The following is a 15,407-nucleotide window of genomic DNA, read 5'->3' on the forward strand; positions in this document are numbered from 1 at the left end:
CCCAGCCCAGCCCAGCCCAGCCCAGCAGGCTCCTCGGTGGCCCACACTTCGGCCTAAGTCCTGCCCTTTGGTCTATGCTCTCATCCAGTAGTAGCCTTAAGGAGTCTACTCACAGGTAAGACCGGGGCTTCTACAAGGAGGTGGGTGCTGCTTAAGCTTAGCAGAGTCCTCTACAGGCAAGGGGCTCCTGGGAGCTGGATGGGCTCAGAGAGAAAAGTTGGACTTTAGGAATGCAGCCAGAGCCACACTAGCAAGGCTGCATTAAAGCTCTTGGCATGAACACGCCCTGAACTCCCACTTTACCCTCCAGCCTCTGTGGAGCTACAGGGCAGCAGGTGCCCGCAGGGATCTCTGAGGTGCCTTGGAGATGTGCAGTGTGCATGGGCCTGGTTGCACCATTGTAGCTATGGGCGATAGCCAAAGAGTCCAGCAGTGACCGGAATGCAAGGCCTGTGGGTGTTGCCTTGGGCACAACCCTTTCCTGCACGTGCCTCAGCTAAAATACTACAACCCCAACCAGAGGCCTCCCTAAGAGGTTAGGCAGGACGGATTCCTGGTGGCTTTGAGGGTCCTCTGTAGGCCTAAGCCAAGGCTGCTCCTTGAACATCCTCCTGAGTAGGTGCTTAGGCAGGTCCCTGTGCTGTAGGAAGCAGAGGGCAACCGGGGATGGGGGCGTGGGTCTCAAGCTCCCAGCCAGCCATCATGCCGCAGGCCCCGTGATTTGCCAGTTCACTGGAGAGTGCTCATCCTTTGATGTCCCTGTGTTCCAGGAATCCACCAGGCTCCTAATCCTCTATCACTGTGGTGGCTGTGTGAGGGACCCCTGGGAGGGCAATGCACTACCACTGTGCAGCTTTCAGCTGTGAGGGATGCGGCCTCTGTTTATACCCTCCCATCTCTCCTTTCCCTTGTCCCTCCCCTCCCTCTCCCCCTTCATGCTTTTTCTTTCTCAATTCCCTTCTTTCTTTTCCCCTCACCCCTTTCCCTTTCTCCCTCTTGCTCCGCCCCCCCCCCCCCCCCTTCTCCCCCCCCCCCCCCCCCCGCTCTGCTTGCTCCGGCCCATAGGTTCTTTATTTGTTTCTCATTATGGATGTTTTTGAGTCACCATGTAGTTGCTGGGATTTGAACTCATGACCTCTGGAAGAGCAGTCGATGCTTTTAACCGCTGAGCCATCTCTCCAGCCCAGTTCCCTTCTTTCTAAAAAAAGAAAACAATAATAATTTTTTTTTCTTTTACAAGGTCTCACTCTATAACCCAAGCAGACCTTGAACTTACTGGTAAGCCTCCTGCCTCAGCTTTGGGATTTGTAGGTGTGCCCCACTGTGACCAGCGACTGTTATCTTTGGCGGTTTTCTTAGGGCAAAATACCAGACATGCATACCGTTAGGTCTAGAAGCGGAATCTGCTGACAGGCCATGCACTCAACAGGACAGGAAGCTGCTGTGGTTATATTTTGAGTTCTATGGTTGCAAGCCAGGCTCTGAACTCAGGTTGCCGCCCCTTGCCCCGCCCCTCAACATCTGCTTCCTAGCTCCGTGGGCTTGGGTTGATGACTCAAAGTCCCTGGATCAGTTTCTCTGTAAAATATCCGCGCTCAGTTGGCAGAGTGGTGACAAGGCCAAGCGTGAACACAGGAAGAGGCCCGAGGGGCTATGCACAGGCGCTGCCTCAAGGGTGACTGCACCAGAGTTGACTCAAACCAATCGCCCAGCAAGTTCACGCAGACAGGCAGTAAAAACCAACGGCACAGAGTAAAACCTAAAAGCACCTCCGTGGCCAGCCCAGCAACATGGCGCCTGAGAGGGAGTTGCCTCTTGGGCTCTTGGAGCAGAGAGGTTCCCTAACTGTTGTGGGAAATATCTAGAGCTAGCCCCTGCACTTGCTCGGTCTCTCAGCCTGCCAACTCGCCAGCCCTACCGGGGCCCCCAAGTTCCTCTTGCCTTCACACAATGCCCCACACACCCCTGGTTAGCCATCTCAACACCTAATTACCCAGCAGAAACAAGTCTCTTAAGCTTATAGTTAACCAATCGGATTTACGTATTCATTTAATCACAACTTACAAGATGCCAATGCAATAATTTCAGAGCCAATCGATAATGATAAAGCTTTAACACAATTATTCTAACCTTTTGATAACACATCAGCCTCCATTCTGATTCTCTCTCTCTCTCCTGAGACCTCTCTTCTCAACTCCTCACTCCGCCTCCCTTTTCCTGTCCAATCACAAGCCTCCTGCTGCCCTAATGTGATTGGATGAGAAAAATCCTGCACCACCTAACCTTGGAGGTCTAAGCTGTAGAAGATAGGAGGCCCAGGGTTTGTGTGCTCTATATAATATGGTCCTGTGTTACCCTAATTACCTGGCTATGAGGAGTCTAGCCCTCAGCATTCTCCCTATAAAGTGTAAGCCACAGTTGCCTTACCCATAGGGCTGGGGACCTGGGATAGAGCAGGATGTGGGATGCCCGAAGTGGCCCTCACTGGCACTTGCCAGAGGTGAGGACGGACAGCTGATGTACAGACAGTCACACAATGAATCACAGGTGCACGAGACTGTAGCTTTCATGGCTGACCCTGCTTTTCTACTTAGGTCTTCAGGGGCGCCCCAGAACTACATCCGTGAAAGAGGGTGGGCTACAGGGGTCTCTGTGTGCACTGCATCATGGTGAGGAATGTAGACGACCTGGACTTCCATCTGCCTTCACACGCCCAAGACATGCTGGAAGGCCTGCAGCGTCTGCGCTCCCTGCCCAAGCTGGCCGATGTCACGCTGCTGGTCGGTGACCAGGAGCTGCCCTGTCACCGCAGCCTTCTGGCGCTCAATAGCCCCTACTTCCATGCCATGTTTGCCGGAGACTTCGCTGAGAGCTTTTCGGCACGTGTGGAGCTGCGAGACGTGGAGCCGGCTGCGGTGGGGCAGCTGGTGGACTTCGTGTACACGGGGCGGTTGACCATCACTCAGACTAACGTGGAGGCGCTCACCCGCTCCGCCTCACGCCTGCACTTCTCCACTGTACAGAAAGTCTGTGGCCGATACCTCCAGCAGCAGTTAGATGCCACCAACTGCCTAGGCATCTGCGAGTTTGGGGAACAGCAAGGCCTGTTAGGGGTGGCTGCCAAAGCCTGGGCTTTCTTGCGGGAGAACTTTGAGGCGGTGGCCCAAGAGGATGAATTCTTGCAGCTGCCAAGAGACCGGCTGGCCACCTGTCTAGCCAGCGACCTGCTGCAGGTACAACCAGAGCAGAGTCGGCTCGAGGCCCTGCTGCGCTGGGTGCGCCATGACCCCCAGGACCGGGCTGCCCACCTGCCGGAGCTCCTCAGCCTGGTGCACCTGGATGCTGTTCCTAGGCCCTGCGTGCAACAGTTGCTTGCCACGGAGCCACTGATCCAGGAGTCAGAGGCGTGTCAGGAGGCCCTGTCCCAGGGCCACAGTGCGGTGAGTGAGGGGGGGGGGACTTCGACCTAAGAAGTGGAGGAGAAGCCCCTGAGCCCCCATCTGAATGGAGAGAAAAGAGTGCCAGCATGCCTCCATCTTGCATGGCTCCCTTCTGAAGGCTGGTCTTCTGACAGAGCATCACCATCCATCTCTCAAGGGTGTCATGCTCTGAGGCCCAGGGGGAGGCGCCTAGAAGTGTCTCTACCTTTAAGAAGCCCATCACTGCTGGGTGGGTGGTGGCACACGCCTTTAATCCCAGCACTTGGGAGGTAGAGGCAGATGAATCTCTGAATTTGAGGCTAGCCTGGTCTACAGTGTGAGTTTCAGGTGGCCAAGGCTATCTGTCTCCAAAAAAACAAAACAAACAAAGAAAAAAGCAGACCCTTTGTACAGGGTGGAAAGGCCACCACTGGGAGGGTGCTAGGGGCATCAGGCACAGGCTGGCAGTTAGGAAGGACTCCCTGGAGGAGCTGGGCCTTAGAGGAGACACAGGAGTTGAAAGGAGGAAGATGAAGGAAAACCATCCAGGATGATGGGTAGCTGCATTGGGGTGGGACACTGTGAGAACTGGAAGCTGTCACCAAGTGCTCCTGAGTGGTTCTGACTGAACCCATATGGAATTCCATCTCTGCTCATACTGGCAGCAGGCAGATCCTAAGAGAGTGACAGGCCTGGTTCTCTAAAGGTACTCCAGAGCACTTGAGAAAGCACTTTGTGACTAGTGAGAGGCACAGCTCACCATGGGGTGGGGGTGTGGATAGGGTGGGGTGGGGGTATGGACTGGGTGGGGGGTACACCACTATGTTCAGCCTATGCACAGGCACTGAGAGAAGACTACACATGACTCTCAGGCTAGACAGACAACGGCTAGCCACTCTGACCTGGCTCCTGTCCACAGGAGCTTCCTGGTCTCCCACAGAAGATGCAGGAAGTGCTGGTGGTCGTCGGAGGACGGGCGCTGGAGGAGGAAGAGGACGGTGGTGAAGAACCCAGCCTCCACGCTGGGAACTTCGCTTTCTACAACACCAAGGCCAGTAAGTACCTGCCATGCTTGTCCTGGACATGATAGGGTACACCCAGTCAGGTGTCCAGTGAAGGGGGGGGCCTGCCTCTGGAAGGTTGAGTTTTGAACCTTACCAGAGTTGCTGAGGAGCCTGGTGGCCATGGGGAAGAGGGTGGGAATACTCAGTCCACTTCCCTCTGGTAGGAGCTCCACCTCTGGTTTTTGTTAGGCCCTGGGGGCTGGGACAAAAGGGCCTAGGCCAGACAGTACTATTAAGGGTGAATGTCTTCCTAGCCCATCAGTTGCTCTAGGTTCTCCTGCCCTGTGCATCCAGTGTGGGAACCAAGGCTCTAGGAGAAAACAAGAGGGTGCAAACAGCCCAGGAATGCGAGTTTGGGTTCTGGGTCAGCTCAAATTGGGATCCAGTCTGGCCCTGAAACAAGTCATCTAGCCTCCCTGGATATGTCTTGATTTTTCTCACCTGTGAAATGGGTTCCCCATGCCTCCCATATAGTTGTAAGGGAGCCTGGGGAAGGGGTAGTTGGTCACCCCGTAGGCCATCTCCCCAGGGGAGCTCTTGGGAAAATGCTGATGAGGGCTGGTTGGCTCGAGGGCCGAGGCTGGTCGCCAGCACCATCGCATCGGCTCTGGCGGGCTGGAGGAAGGCCAAGGCCAGCGGTCCAGGTCAGAGGCTTATAGTGGGGATTTGGGGTTGACGTCAGGAGAGAGCAGCTGGCTGGCAACAGTGGCCTGCCGATTGCTGTGCCATCCTCATCCTGGGGTGACACAGACATGAATCAGGGGACACTCCGTTCCTACCCATGGTGCCAGACTCTCGACTCACCAGGAGCCCTAGAATTCTACATGTTCCCAAAGTGTCATAAACAGTCAACAGTCCAGGGGACTTCCCCAGGGCCTGGTCTCCCACAAACACTTGCAAGGAGTGTCCATTCACAGGATTCAAGTTTCCCACGCCTATGGTCTTATGATGATCTCGTTCCAAACATTCCCCATCATGTCCCTCACAGTGGTGACAAGAGTGAGAACGGCTTAACAGTCACCGTGGTGGGCGTGTCACATGCATCACTCATCTCGTGCCTTTTTAAATTTGTGTTTTACACTTATTTATTGATATGGGGTGGGGGGATGTGTGCCACGGTGCGTGCACAGGTGGGAATCAGAGAACAACTCGTGGGAGTCGGTCAGTCACCTATCACTTGGCATCCAGGGATCAAACTCAGACCATCAACCCCCATGGCAAGTGCCGTCACTGGCTGAATCATCTCTCTGGCCCAGTTCATCCCCATTTGATAGTCAGGGAAACCAGGGCTGGGCCTTGTCTACATTCACACAACTGGCACACGCAAGGCAGGATTTGGACTTCACTCTACTGCTGCAAGGCTGGTATCTCGCTCTCTGTGCCTCTTGGCTGCCTTGGAAATGGAGAGAGGCTTGGGAGAGACACATGAATGGACGAGTGAACGAGTGCGTTACTACCTTCTAGTGATGCCCACACACAGTCGCTACCTTCCGGTCAGTGTGGCGAGTTTCAGGTCAGCGTGACAAGAGCCTGCAGATCCTGGGTTACACTTGTCTAGGCTGGGCCCCCAGGCTGGCACTGTGGGGGAGTACAATGAGCAGCACACTCCAGATCGTCTCTACCCACCTTTTTTTTGTCACTGCTAGTGACGGGGACATTTCTACAGTTCCTGGAAAAGACACCAAGGCATAGCCACTCTGACCCCCTGCCCACCTCTCTCTCCTCCCCAGGGCAGTGGATGGCACTCCCGGACTTCCCCGATTACCACAAGTGGGGCTTCTCCCTGGCCGCACTCAACAGTGATGTTTACGTCACAGGTGGGTGGCCCAGAGCTCCTAGGGACACCCTGATCGACTTGATAGAAGACAGGGCCCTCAAATCAACTCTCCCACCCAATAGGATCCTTGAAGGTCTCCCAAGACCTTCCAGGCCTTTCTACACCTCTGAAAGTGAGGGATCTCCAGAGGTAGAGATGGCAGGGTCAGAAACTGAGGGACATCCTTGGCTATATATAGCAAGCTCGAGGCCAACCTGACTCAAAAACAAGCACAAACCAAAATAATTTTAAAACAGATAAATAAGTTAAAAAACCAGAGTCCAGGGCTGGAGAGATGGCTCAGTGGTTAAGAGCACCGACTGTTCTTCTGAAGGTCCTGAGTTCAAATCTCGGCAACCACATGGTGGCTCACAGCCATCAGTAACAAGATCTGACTCCCTCTTCTGGAGTGTCTGAAGACAGCTACAGTGTACTTATATAGAATAAATAAATAAATCTTAAAAAAAACCAAAAAACAAAAAACCAGAGTCCACTGACAGGTGCTAGGAGCCACCACTGTGTATACTGAACTTCTCACCGACAGGTGGTTCACGGGGCACCAAAACAGATACCTGGTCGACTACCCAGGCCTGGTGCTTCCCACTGAAGGAAGCTGTCTGGAAGCCTGTGGCACCCATGCTGAAAGCCCGCACGAACCATGCCAGTACAGCGCTGAATGGAGAGATCTATGCCATCGGTGGTGAGACCTTCCTCCCTAGCACCATCCATACCCCTTGTTCCTAGAGCCACTGGTCCCCACCCCACATCATCACTGGATGCTACTAGGGAGAGCTCTCTGCCTTTGGGGGTCAGTGAGCCCCATGCTGATAGTCCTCAGAAGCCCTGGCTGGAGCATCCTGGGTAGCAAGGAACTAGCCAGCCCCTGGCTTCCTATCCTGAAGGACTCAGAGCCTCAGGGCCAGCAGGAATGACCACACATACCCAGGAACTAGGGCCTCGGCCCTCAGGTCAGGGTCACTGCAAACCTCTGAAGTGAATGACCCACAGCGACCTCTGTGTTGCTACCGGCTTCATGCTTCATCGTCCAGACAACCCGGTGCCACTTATGAATATTAAAATAAGACTCGCGGGCAGCCTGGAAGCCACTTCTAGTGTCTAATAGATGAGGGGGGGAGGGTCCCCTCTTCTCAAAGAATTGCTGTGTTCCTGGCCAGAAAGCAATGAACATACCTACTCTCCAAGTCCCAGGCACCTTGGGGACCCCAGGGTCTCACAGAAGCTTAGGCTAGGAAACATGTATCCCATAATAAGTTCTCACTTATGGCATACCCGTTCCACTGGGGGGGCTATCACCATAGTCTTATGCCTTACAACCTGCTCTCCCAGAACTGGCCTGAGGGACCAGTGCTCAGCGTCCCACGTGCATCCCACCTCTTGGTGTGGTCTTGGATAAGCCCTTCTGCCTATCAACAGGACCCAGGTCACAGAATCCCAAGGTCCTACCTCCTCCATTCACCCTCACTTCCTGGGGCTCTAGAGCCATCCTTGCTGCCTCCGAACATCCAGACCCTCAGCTTTTGGGAGGCTCTCCTATGCCTAGACCCCGGTACCCTGACCCTGCCACTTAAGACATCCTCTCACAGGCACTGCCCTGGATGCAGTGGAGGTAGAGCGTTATGATCCCTACACGGACAGCTGGGCTCCCGTCGGCCCTGCGCCCAAGTATGTCAGTAACTTCTCAGCTGCCAGCTGCCAAGGCCGCCTCTACCTGGTGGGCTCCAGTGCCTGCAAGTACAACATGCTGGCTCTCCAGTGCTACAGCCCCGTGACAGGTAGGAAGGCCACCTCCCTGGTGGCCTGTATTCTTGGGGTGACAAGGTCCAGCGGTTGGGAGAAGGAGGCCATGGTTTCTGGACCTGGCAGAAGAGAGCCACCTGCCCACCATGGGCTGGATAGATGCAGAGGCTCAGGGGTTCCCAGCAGCCTGTGGGAATGAGGTGGGACAGTAGCCAGGTCAAAGCCCCGTCCCTCCTGCCTGCTATACCTCCGTGAGAGAGGCAGGCTGGGCAGAGAGGCCTCACAGCACACTGCCCTGGGCTTATCCCATTGGCAGAGTGTGCTGTGTTTCTGTAGGCTTCGGGTTGGAGCCCTTCATGACTTCCCCCAGTGAGGAGGCGTCCCCACCTCCTGGTGACGTTATCGATGCATGTGCTCTGCAGATGCGTGGAGTGTCATCGCTTCGCCTTTCCTGCCCAAGTACCTGTCCTCTCCACGCTGTGCGGCTCTCAATGGAGCCCTGTATCTCATCGGTGACAACACTAAGAAGGTCTATGTGTACGATCCCGGGGCCAACCTGTGGCAGAAGGTGAGCCACCCCAGGTCTCCCTCCGTTGTTCCCTGGTGGAGCTTTGCTGGACTCCTGACACCTCAGAGATGCAATAGAACGGAGGTGTGTGGAGGAGCGCCAGAGAGGCCAGCAAAGAGCAGAGGCAAGCCCTTCAGGCTCTCTCTAGAGCAGCCACAGTGTCAGTGGTGATGGAGACACAGACGATGACTGTGGGTCACTGTCGGATCTCTTTCCCTTGAGCTCTTGTCTTCCTTCTCTGGGATCCAATCCATGCTTGGCGCTGAGCGCCTCTGGGACAGCCATGGACGGAAAGCGAGAATCACTTGTTAGTCAGGAGGTCATGAGCATCCCACTCTGGAAGGATCAAGCCAAGCTGGTGGATCCTGCACTAAGAGTGAGGAGAAACTATCTCCCCAGGACCATTCTACCTTGCCCCTGTTCTTCAGGCCCAGGAAAGGGTAGGAATTGAGCATGCCCAGATGCCAGCCTGGGGGGGGCCTTTCTCCTTAGTTCTAGGCTGGATGTTCTGGGTCAGTCCACCTACCTCAAGATTCTCAGTCCCTGATGAAATGGTGCCTCCTCTTCCCCCCAGCCACCAGTCACCCTGGTCATGCAGCCCCACTGTGTCCTCCTGCCCACAGCTGCCCTCTGGCTTCTATGTCCCACTGACTGGAAGCCCCGTTATAGTAGCCAAGCAGGTGCAGAGCAAGCCCTGCCAAGGTGCTCTTCCTTGAGCCTCCCAGCTGAGCCACAGCTGGGCCGGGCTCCCAGGAGTATGGATCCTACTTGGACTTTATCGGGTCGCAGGCAGGGCGGCTGCTTGCAGTCACCTTCACATGGAGGTAGTACCAGCCTTTTCTGGTGCATCTGTCTCCTCCAAGAGAGATGCAGGGGGGGGTGGTGGCAAGGCTCAACTCACACCCTGTCGGAGGCAGCTCTGGACTCAGACCTCAGCACCCTACTTGGATTCTGTGACTCCAGGGCCTGAAGGAGCCACCCTGTTAGATGTAGGCTGGAGAGAGACCAGGGACTCTCTGGTAAAGAGAACCTGATAGAGCCACAGCGAGCAGTGATCAGCTTTGGGATTCAGGGTCGGGCGGTGGCCCCATCAAGTGTTGTGATTATGAAAAGATAAAGAAATATAAGATATATGTTCTATGGGGGTGTGGTGAGGTATGGGGAAGGGGATGTCTCAGCAGGACCATGCCGAGGCATCCCTTCCCACTGAGGGACCAGACCCACAAGGGTATAGTTTAGGATAGAGTTTAATCAGGGCACTGGGACAGGAGTTAAGAGGGTAGTGGAGGCAGAGAAGGACAGAGAGGAGGAGAGAGTAGAGAAGTAGAGGCCGGCCATGACCGTGTGGAGAGAGGCAAGAGGGAAGGGAAGAGCCCAAGAGGGTAAGAGAGAAACAAGCGGGATGCGGGCGTAAGAGAGGGAGGATGGGCAAGCAGCCCCTTTTATAGCAGGCCAGGCCTATCTGGCTGTGGCCAGGTAACTAACTGTAGGGTGGAGTTTAGACAGAATGCTAACATCAAGGACATCCCTGTTTTGACCCTCCCATTGCCCCCTGGCCCTGATAATTGCCATCCACAGGTGCAGTCTCAACACAGCCTACACGAGAACGGCGCATTAGTGCCTCTGGGTGACCTGCTGTACGTGACGGGTGGTCGCTGGCAAGGCATGGATGGAGACTACCATGTGGAGATGGAGGCCTACGACACTGTGAGAGACGCCTGGGCCCGCCATGGCTCTCTACCCCGTCTCTGGCTCTACCATGGCGCCTCTACCATCTTTCTGGATGTCTCCAAATGGACACAGCCCTTCATCCCCACTGCCCCTCAGGAGCACTAAGGAGGGAGGAGTTCCTGGCTCTGCTCCTCATTGTCCTGTGCAATGCCACCCACCCCCCATGCATGTCCTCTGTTTACTGTGAGTTGCTGCCCCCTCCAAGGCATGGACTGGGCTCAGTATCAGATGACACAGCTCTGGGGCTACCAACTTTGCCACCAGTTGTAAGAGGGAGCGAGACCCTGATACTCAACTCACACAGTGGGGGAGAGAGCTCTGCTCTCCCTGAAGACCCCAGAGAAAAAAGCTAAGGGGTCCTGGACTGTACCCTCAGGGAAAACAGGCCCTTCTTGCCTGGTGGTGACGGCTCTTCTTGCTCTACCTACCGTGGTTTGGGCGGAGGGGGGAGCTGTGCAAATGGGGAGTTAAAATAGAATACCCCAAACACTGAGCCAGGGTCTCAAGCTTGGAGGCCCAGCCTAGAGCAGGCCATGAAATGCTCTTTGACCATGTCCACAGCTTCCTCTCTCCCCTCTTTCCTCAGATTCCACATCCGCCCCACATGGGGTGGCTTGATGAAGGCCGGGCTCTCCCCATCTCTAGCCTCTGTGTGTTGGCACTGCGTTTACATAGCTGCTTCTGGGAGGAAGGTGGCTCTGCTCCTCCCTGGGTACCTCTGCCACCAGGAAAGCAGCCCCGGAAGAGATGCTGGGAAGGCAGGGGATGCGGTACAGGGCAGGAGAGTGACAGGATTCTCTAGGAGAGTGGTTCTCACGCTTCCCAGGGCTGCGACCTTCAATACAGTTCTTCATGTTGTAGTGACTTTCGACCATAATACTGTCTTCATTGTTATTTCATAACGATAATTTTGCTACTGTTATGACTAAATATCAGATATGTAGGTTATCTGATAAATGAGTTAATGTTTGATATTCAGGGTATCTCACACCTGATCCCTCACCCTGGTCTGCAGGGATTCTAGGGGTGGCCCTGGGGTTTGTCAGAAGCTTGCTTCCGGTGGTCGGCTAAGATGGGGTGGAGCTAACATCTGATGGACCCTCCTGCCAGTTATGATATGATTTAGCATGACTCAGACCATGGTCTCATGAGGTCATGCAGTTTTTCAGTCTCCACATCTATGTCCCTTCCCCCTCTTGCTCTCCTCCAGACGAGGCGCCAGACAAACAATAAAGGGCTCTCACTGTGTGAGAGCGGCATGCTCTGTCTGCTACAGGCTGCTGAGGACCAAGACTGTAGGTTGGGAGTTGGTCTGGCCAACACCGGCTACTAGCCCACTGAGGCGTGAGTGGCCTCCAGCTCCCATTGAGTGCAGACTTCTTCTCTAGGACTAGCCCGGGGGCTCAGAGTGGTTCTTGACACGACTGAGTTCTGAGGACAGGACTCCAGGCTCTGCCCGGATTTTGCAAGTCTGGATTCACTTTGCTTCCAGACCTGACTTCATGCCTGTCTTTGGGACAATTGAGCCAACTCAGAGATCAAACAGGGCAGGGGGCAGAGGTGTTACTTCTAAGAGGACAGAACTCAAACCTGGGCTCTAACAGATCCCATGGTGTTAGGGGTTCGAATAAGACTCATATAGGCTCATATATATATGAATGCTTAGTCATCAGGGAGTAGAACTGTTTGAAAGGATTAGAAGGATTAGGAGGTGTGCCTTGTTAGAGAAAGTATGTTACTAGAAGTGGGCTTTAAGATTTCAAAAGTCTGTCTCATACCAGGCCTAGTCTCTCTTGGCCTACAGATCAGGATGTAGCTCTCATCCTGTGAAAACAGGATGAGTCTATACCATGGGGGATGTCCTATAGTGTTTCCCTGAGCTATCCCAGGGCTGAAAGAGTGAAGCTGACTTTAATCAGAAACAGGGAGTTGTTGGAAAGGCCACACATCCCTGGACGAGTGTGAGTGGGGGAAATCCTGGAGAGAGACACATGGTTCTCAGCTTTGCTGAACTGTGTTTCACCTGGTCATTCTGGTGTCAGTGGCATAACTGGTGTTCCAAGAGGAAAGGTCTTCCAGCTACGGAGCTGGAAGTCTCCAACTGGGGGCCAGTTTCAAGGGTATGCAGCTGGTGGGGCAGAGCTGTGGAGATGCCAGGTGCTAGCAACAATAGGGTGTCCTGACCACCACCAGCTTCTAGAGACCAGGGAAGAGGCAGATGCCGAGAGAACACAACTTTAGCTACAGTGTCTGCTGTGTGTATGTGTGTATGTGTGTGTGTGTGGGTGGGGGGGGAATGTCCCTACCTCTACTGTACCCATCTCCTGCTAGCAGCCTGACAACCACCCACTGAGCAAAGCAATCAGAACATATGGAGGGAAGACAAAACAATGGCAGAGTCCACTAAAGCCACCCTGGGGGCACAAAGTGAGCAGGAAGAGGGACAGCCACCAGCATAACACACAGAGACTGGAGCATACCAGACACTCAGGAGATCCTCCTGTAATGCAGGGATGGCCACAAGGCACCCCAAGAATCATACCCCAGAATCCTCAGGAAAACAAGGACTGGGACATCTGAAGCTAGTGAGGACTTCTAGTTAGAATATGGAGTGCTCAGTAGCACATAAAGCCTACAGGAGCACCCAGACCCCTCAGATCCCTCTGACCCCTCAGGAGAGCACTCAGACCCCACTGGAGCACTCAGAGCCTTCAGGAGCACTCAGAGCCTTCAGGAGCACTCAGAGTCTGAGAGTACTTGAGCCCCCATGCCTCAGTCAGTGTTCTAATACTGTGAAGAGACACCAGGACCAAACCAATTTTTTTAACGATTTACTTATTTATTTAATGTATATGAGTACACCATAGCTGTCTTCAGACACACCAGAAGAGGGCATCAGATCCCCATTACAGATGGTTGTGAGCCACCATGTGGTTGTTGGGAATCGAACTCAGGACCTCTGGAAGAACAGCCAGTGCTCTTAACTGCTGAGCCATCTCTCCAGCCCCAACCAAGGTAATTCTTACAGGAAAAGGCACCTAATTGGGGAATTGCTTCTAGTTTCAGAGGTTTAGTCTCTTAGCACCATGGAATTGAGCACAGCCGACATTCATGGTGCTGGAGTTTATCTGAGCTACATCATGAGCTGCAGGCCAGAGAGACTGGGCTCCCCCCTGGCATGGGCTTTGAAACCTCAAAGCCCACCCCTAGTAACACAGGTCCGCCATCAAGGCCACACCTCCTAATCCTTCTAATCCCTTCAAACAGTTTTATTCCCCGATGTCTAAGCATTCAAATATATGGGCCTATGGGGGCCATTGTTACTCAGACCACCACACCCTAGGAGCACTCAGAGCCCATAGGAGCATTCAGGGCCTACAGAGCTGCTGACTGCAAGACATGGTACCTGGGCCTGGGTGTGCCTTGGTTTGGGGAATCCTTGATGCTCCAAAGCTCTATCCCCCATTTTCCTCCTTGGTATGTTAGTTCTGATGGTCCATCCACATGCAAGGCATACATAGCAAATGACACCACTGCTAGCTGCAGGTACTCTTGAGGCCACACAGCCAGTCAGCCTCAGGCAGGCTCCCATTGTCTTTGAGTAAAGGGAAGATTTCATGCCCATGACCTCATCAGTCTACGGCCTTCCTTTGAAGAAAGAGGGACACGGAGAAATCTTGGCTCATTGAACTGCCAGGAAACTGGGTCAAGGCCATGACATGAGGTCCCAGGAATGAGGATTAGATTTCTGCCACGCAAGAAGGCGCAGGGAGGTCACTTGCTGCTCTGCCTGCCCGGGTCCGACTCACTCAGCATGTCCACTCAGACCCAGGCACCACCCTCAAGGGTCCCACTTCTGAAGAAAAGCTGCTGCTCCTTCAAGTCTGTGGACCCTATGCTTAGTGCCCTGTGAGCTTTACCATGCACTCCGGTCCTCCAGAGGATCTTGCTTGCAAACATACAGGAACCTTTCCTGAATGGCCAGAATTCTGGGGCTACGCGCCTGAACTGGACCGCGTCATTACCTTGAGCTAGGGTCCAGGAAGCCATGCCAGTACCAGAACTGTCTGGATCTGGGCCTCTGGAAGAACCCATGACATCACTGGGACAGTCCGTGGTTTGGGAAAATAACTACTTTCACATGGCAACAGATCTGGTTGTCAGCGCTCCAGCTGGGGCCCTCACTGTGAACAGAGTAGGGTCACTTGACATCTTAGAGTCATGCTTCCCAAAGCAAGTCCCTTCTTTGGAGCCCTCTTCTAGCCTTTAAGGGCACCTGGACTCACACAAATGCTTATGCACACAATTTAAGATGAAAACAAATCAAGCAAGCAAGCAAACAAAGAAAAAACACAACTCAAAGAAACCCAGGTGTACTGCTTTATCTACAGCCAATGTCATGACAGCAGCTCAAGGCAGATAGGCCTGCCTCTTTGGAGAACTACCCAGAAAAGGCCTCCTTGCAGATCATCCTTTAGGATTTGCCACATCTGTCCTGGTTGAATGCCCCGTGGTGGGCAATGGGCAGTCTGAGCTCCATCTGCCCGGCTTAGGACATCAGAGAGATCTGACCTTTCAGTCAGACTGGGTCAGTTCTCTGTAGCTTCTATTAGCAGATTCAGTAGCTGGAACCTGAGAGGCCCTAGCTGTGCAGATACATCCGGGGTGGGGAAGAGCAGGAAAACCTTACAAGTGCTCCAGGTTCCCCAGCTTGAAAAGGAGGAGCCATGAGGGCTGCCATATTCTCAGGTACTCAACTTGTCATCAAGGCCTGGAACCAGGAGATTGGAAGGAGCGGGGGTGGGGGGTGGGGGATCGTGCAGAATGGTGAAGTGGGTGTCCTTAGAGAAAAGAGGGTCTTAGAGAGCCACGGGTGCAGGTCTAGGAGAGGAGAAACTGACCCTGGGCTACAGCAAGTGGAGGCGTGCACGGACCGGATCGGGGCCCGCCTCCTCTCGGGGTCGCCCTGTGCCTGCAGAGCGTACCCTAGCCGCGAGGGGGCGACGGCAGTGAGGGCGGCGCGCGCGAGGCGGGGGATTCAAGCGCGTTAT

At 54.2% G+C, this 15,407-nt stretch overlaps 1 protein-coding gene across 3 annotated transcripts; it reads left to right on the forward strand.

Moving 5' to 3' along the window:
- On the forward strand, nt 1–11,605 carry Klhl30 (kelch like family member 30). 3 transcript variants are annotated; one of them, XM_029538834.1, is made up of 9 exons: nt 67–115; nt 1,241–1,278; nt 2,595–3,440; nt 4,339–4,474; nt 6,214–6,300; nt 6,844–6,999; nt 7,904–8,092; nt 8,480–8,625; nt 10,204–11,605. In XM_029538834.1, the coding sequence occupies exons 3-9, from the start codon at nt 2,667–2,669 to the stop codon at nt 10,459–10,461; spliced, it is 1,746 nt and encodes a 581-aa protein (XP_029394694.1). In that variant the 5' UTR covers nt 67–115; nt 1,241–1,278; nt 2,595–2,666; the 3' UTR covers nt 10,462–11,605. The 3 variants fall into 3 exon arrangements, with proteins under 3 accessions (XP_021054441.1, XP_029394695.1, XP_029394694.1); XM_021198782.1 differs by lacking the exon at nt 1,241–1,278 and having other exon boundaries at nt 1–115; XM_029538835.1 differs by lacking the exons at nt 1,241–1,278; nt 6,214–6,300 and having other exon boundaries at nt 29–115.
- Nucleotides 11,606–15,407: the final 3,802 nt, after the last annotated feature.

The sequence above is a fragment of the Mus pahari genome, chromosome 5 (genome assembly GCF_900095145.1).
Source record: "Mus pahari chromosome 5, PAHARI_EIJ_v1.1, whole genome shotgun sequence".
NCBI classification, from domain to species: domain Eukaryota; kingdom Metazoa; phylum Chordata; class Mammalia; order Rodentia; family Muridae; genus Mus; species Mus pahari.

What these genes read in the sequence shown, in the direction of transcription:
- Klhl30 (XM_021198782.1), top strand. Translation starts at nt 2,667, where the DNA reads ATGGTGAGGAATGTAGACGACCTGGACTTCCATCTGCCTTCACACGCC. An exon ending in TTTCTACAACACCAAGGCCA is followed by an intron (nt 4,475 to 6,213) that starts GTAAGTACCTGC and finishes TCTCCTCCCCAG; the next exon opens with GGCAGTGGATGGCACTCCCG. An exon ending in GTGCTACAGCCCCGTGACAG is followed by an intron (nt 8,093 to 8,479) that starts GTAGGAAGGCCA and finishes TGTGCTCTGCAG; the next exon opens with ATGCGTGGAGTGTCATCGCT.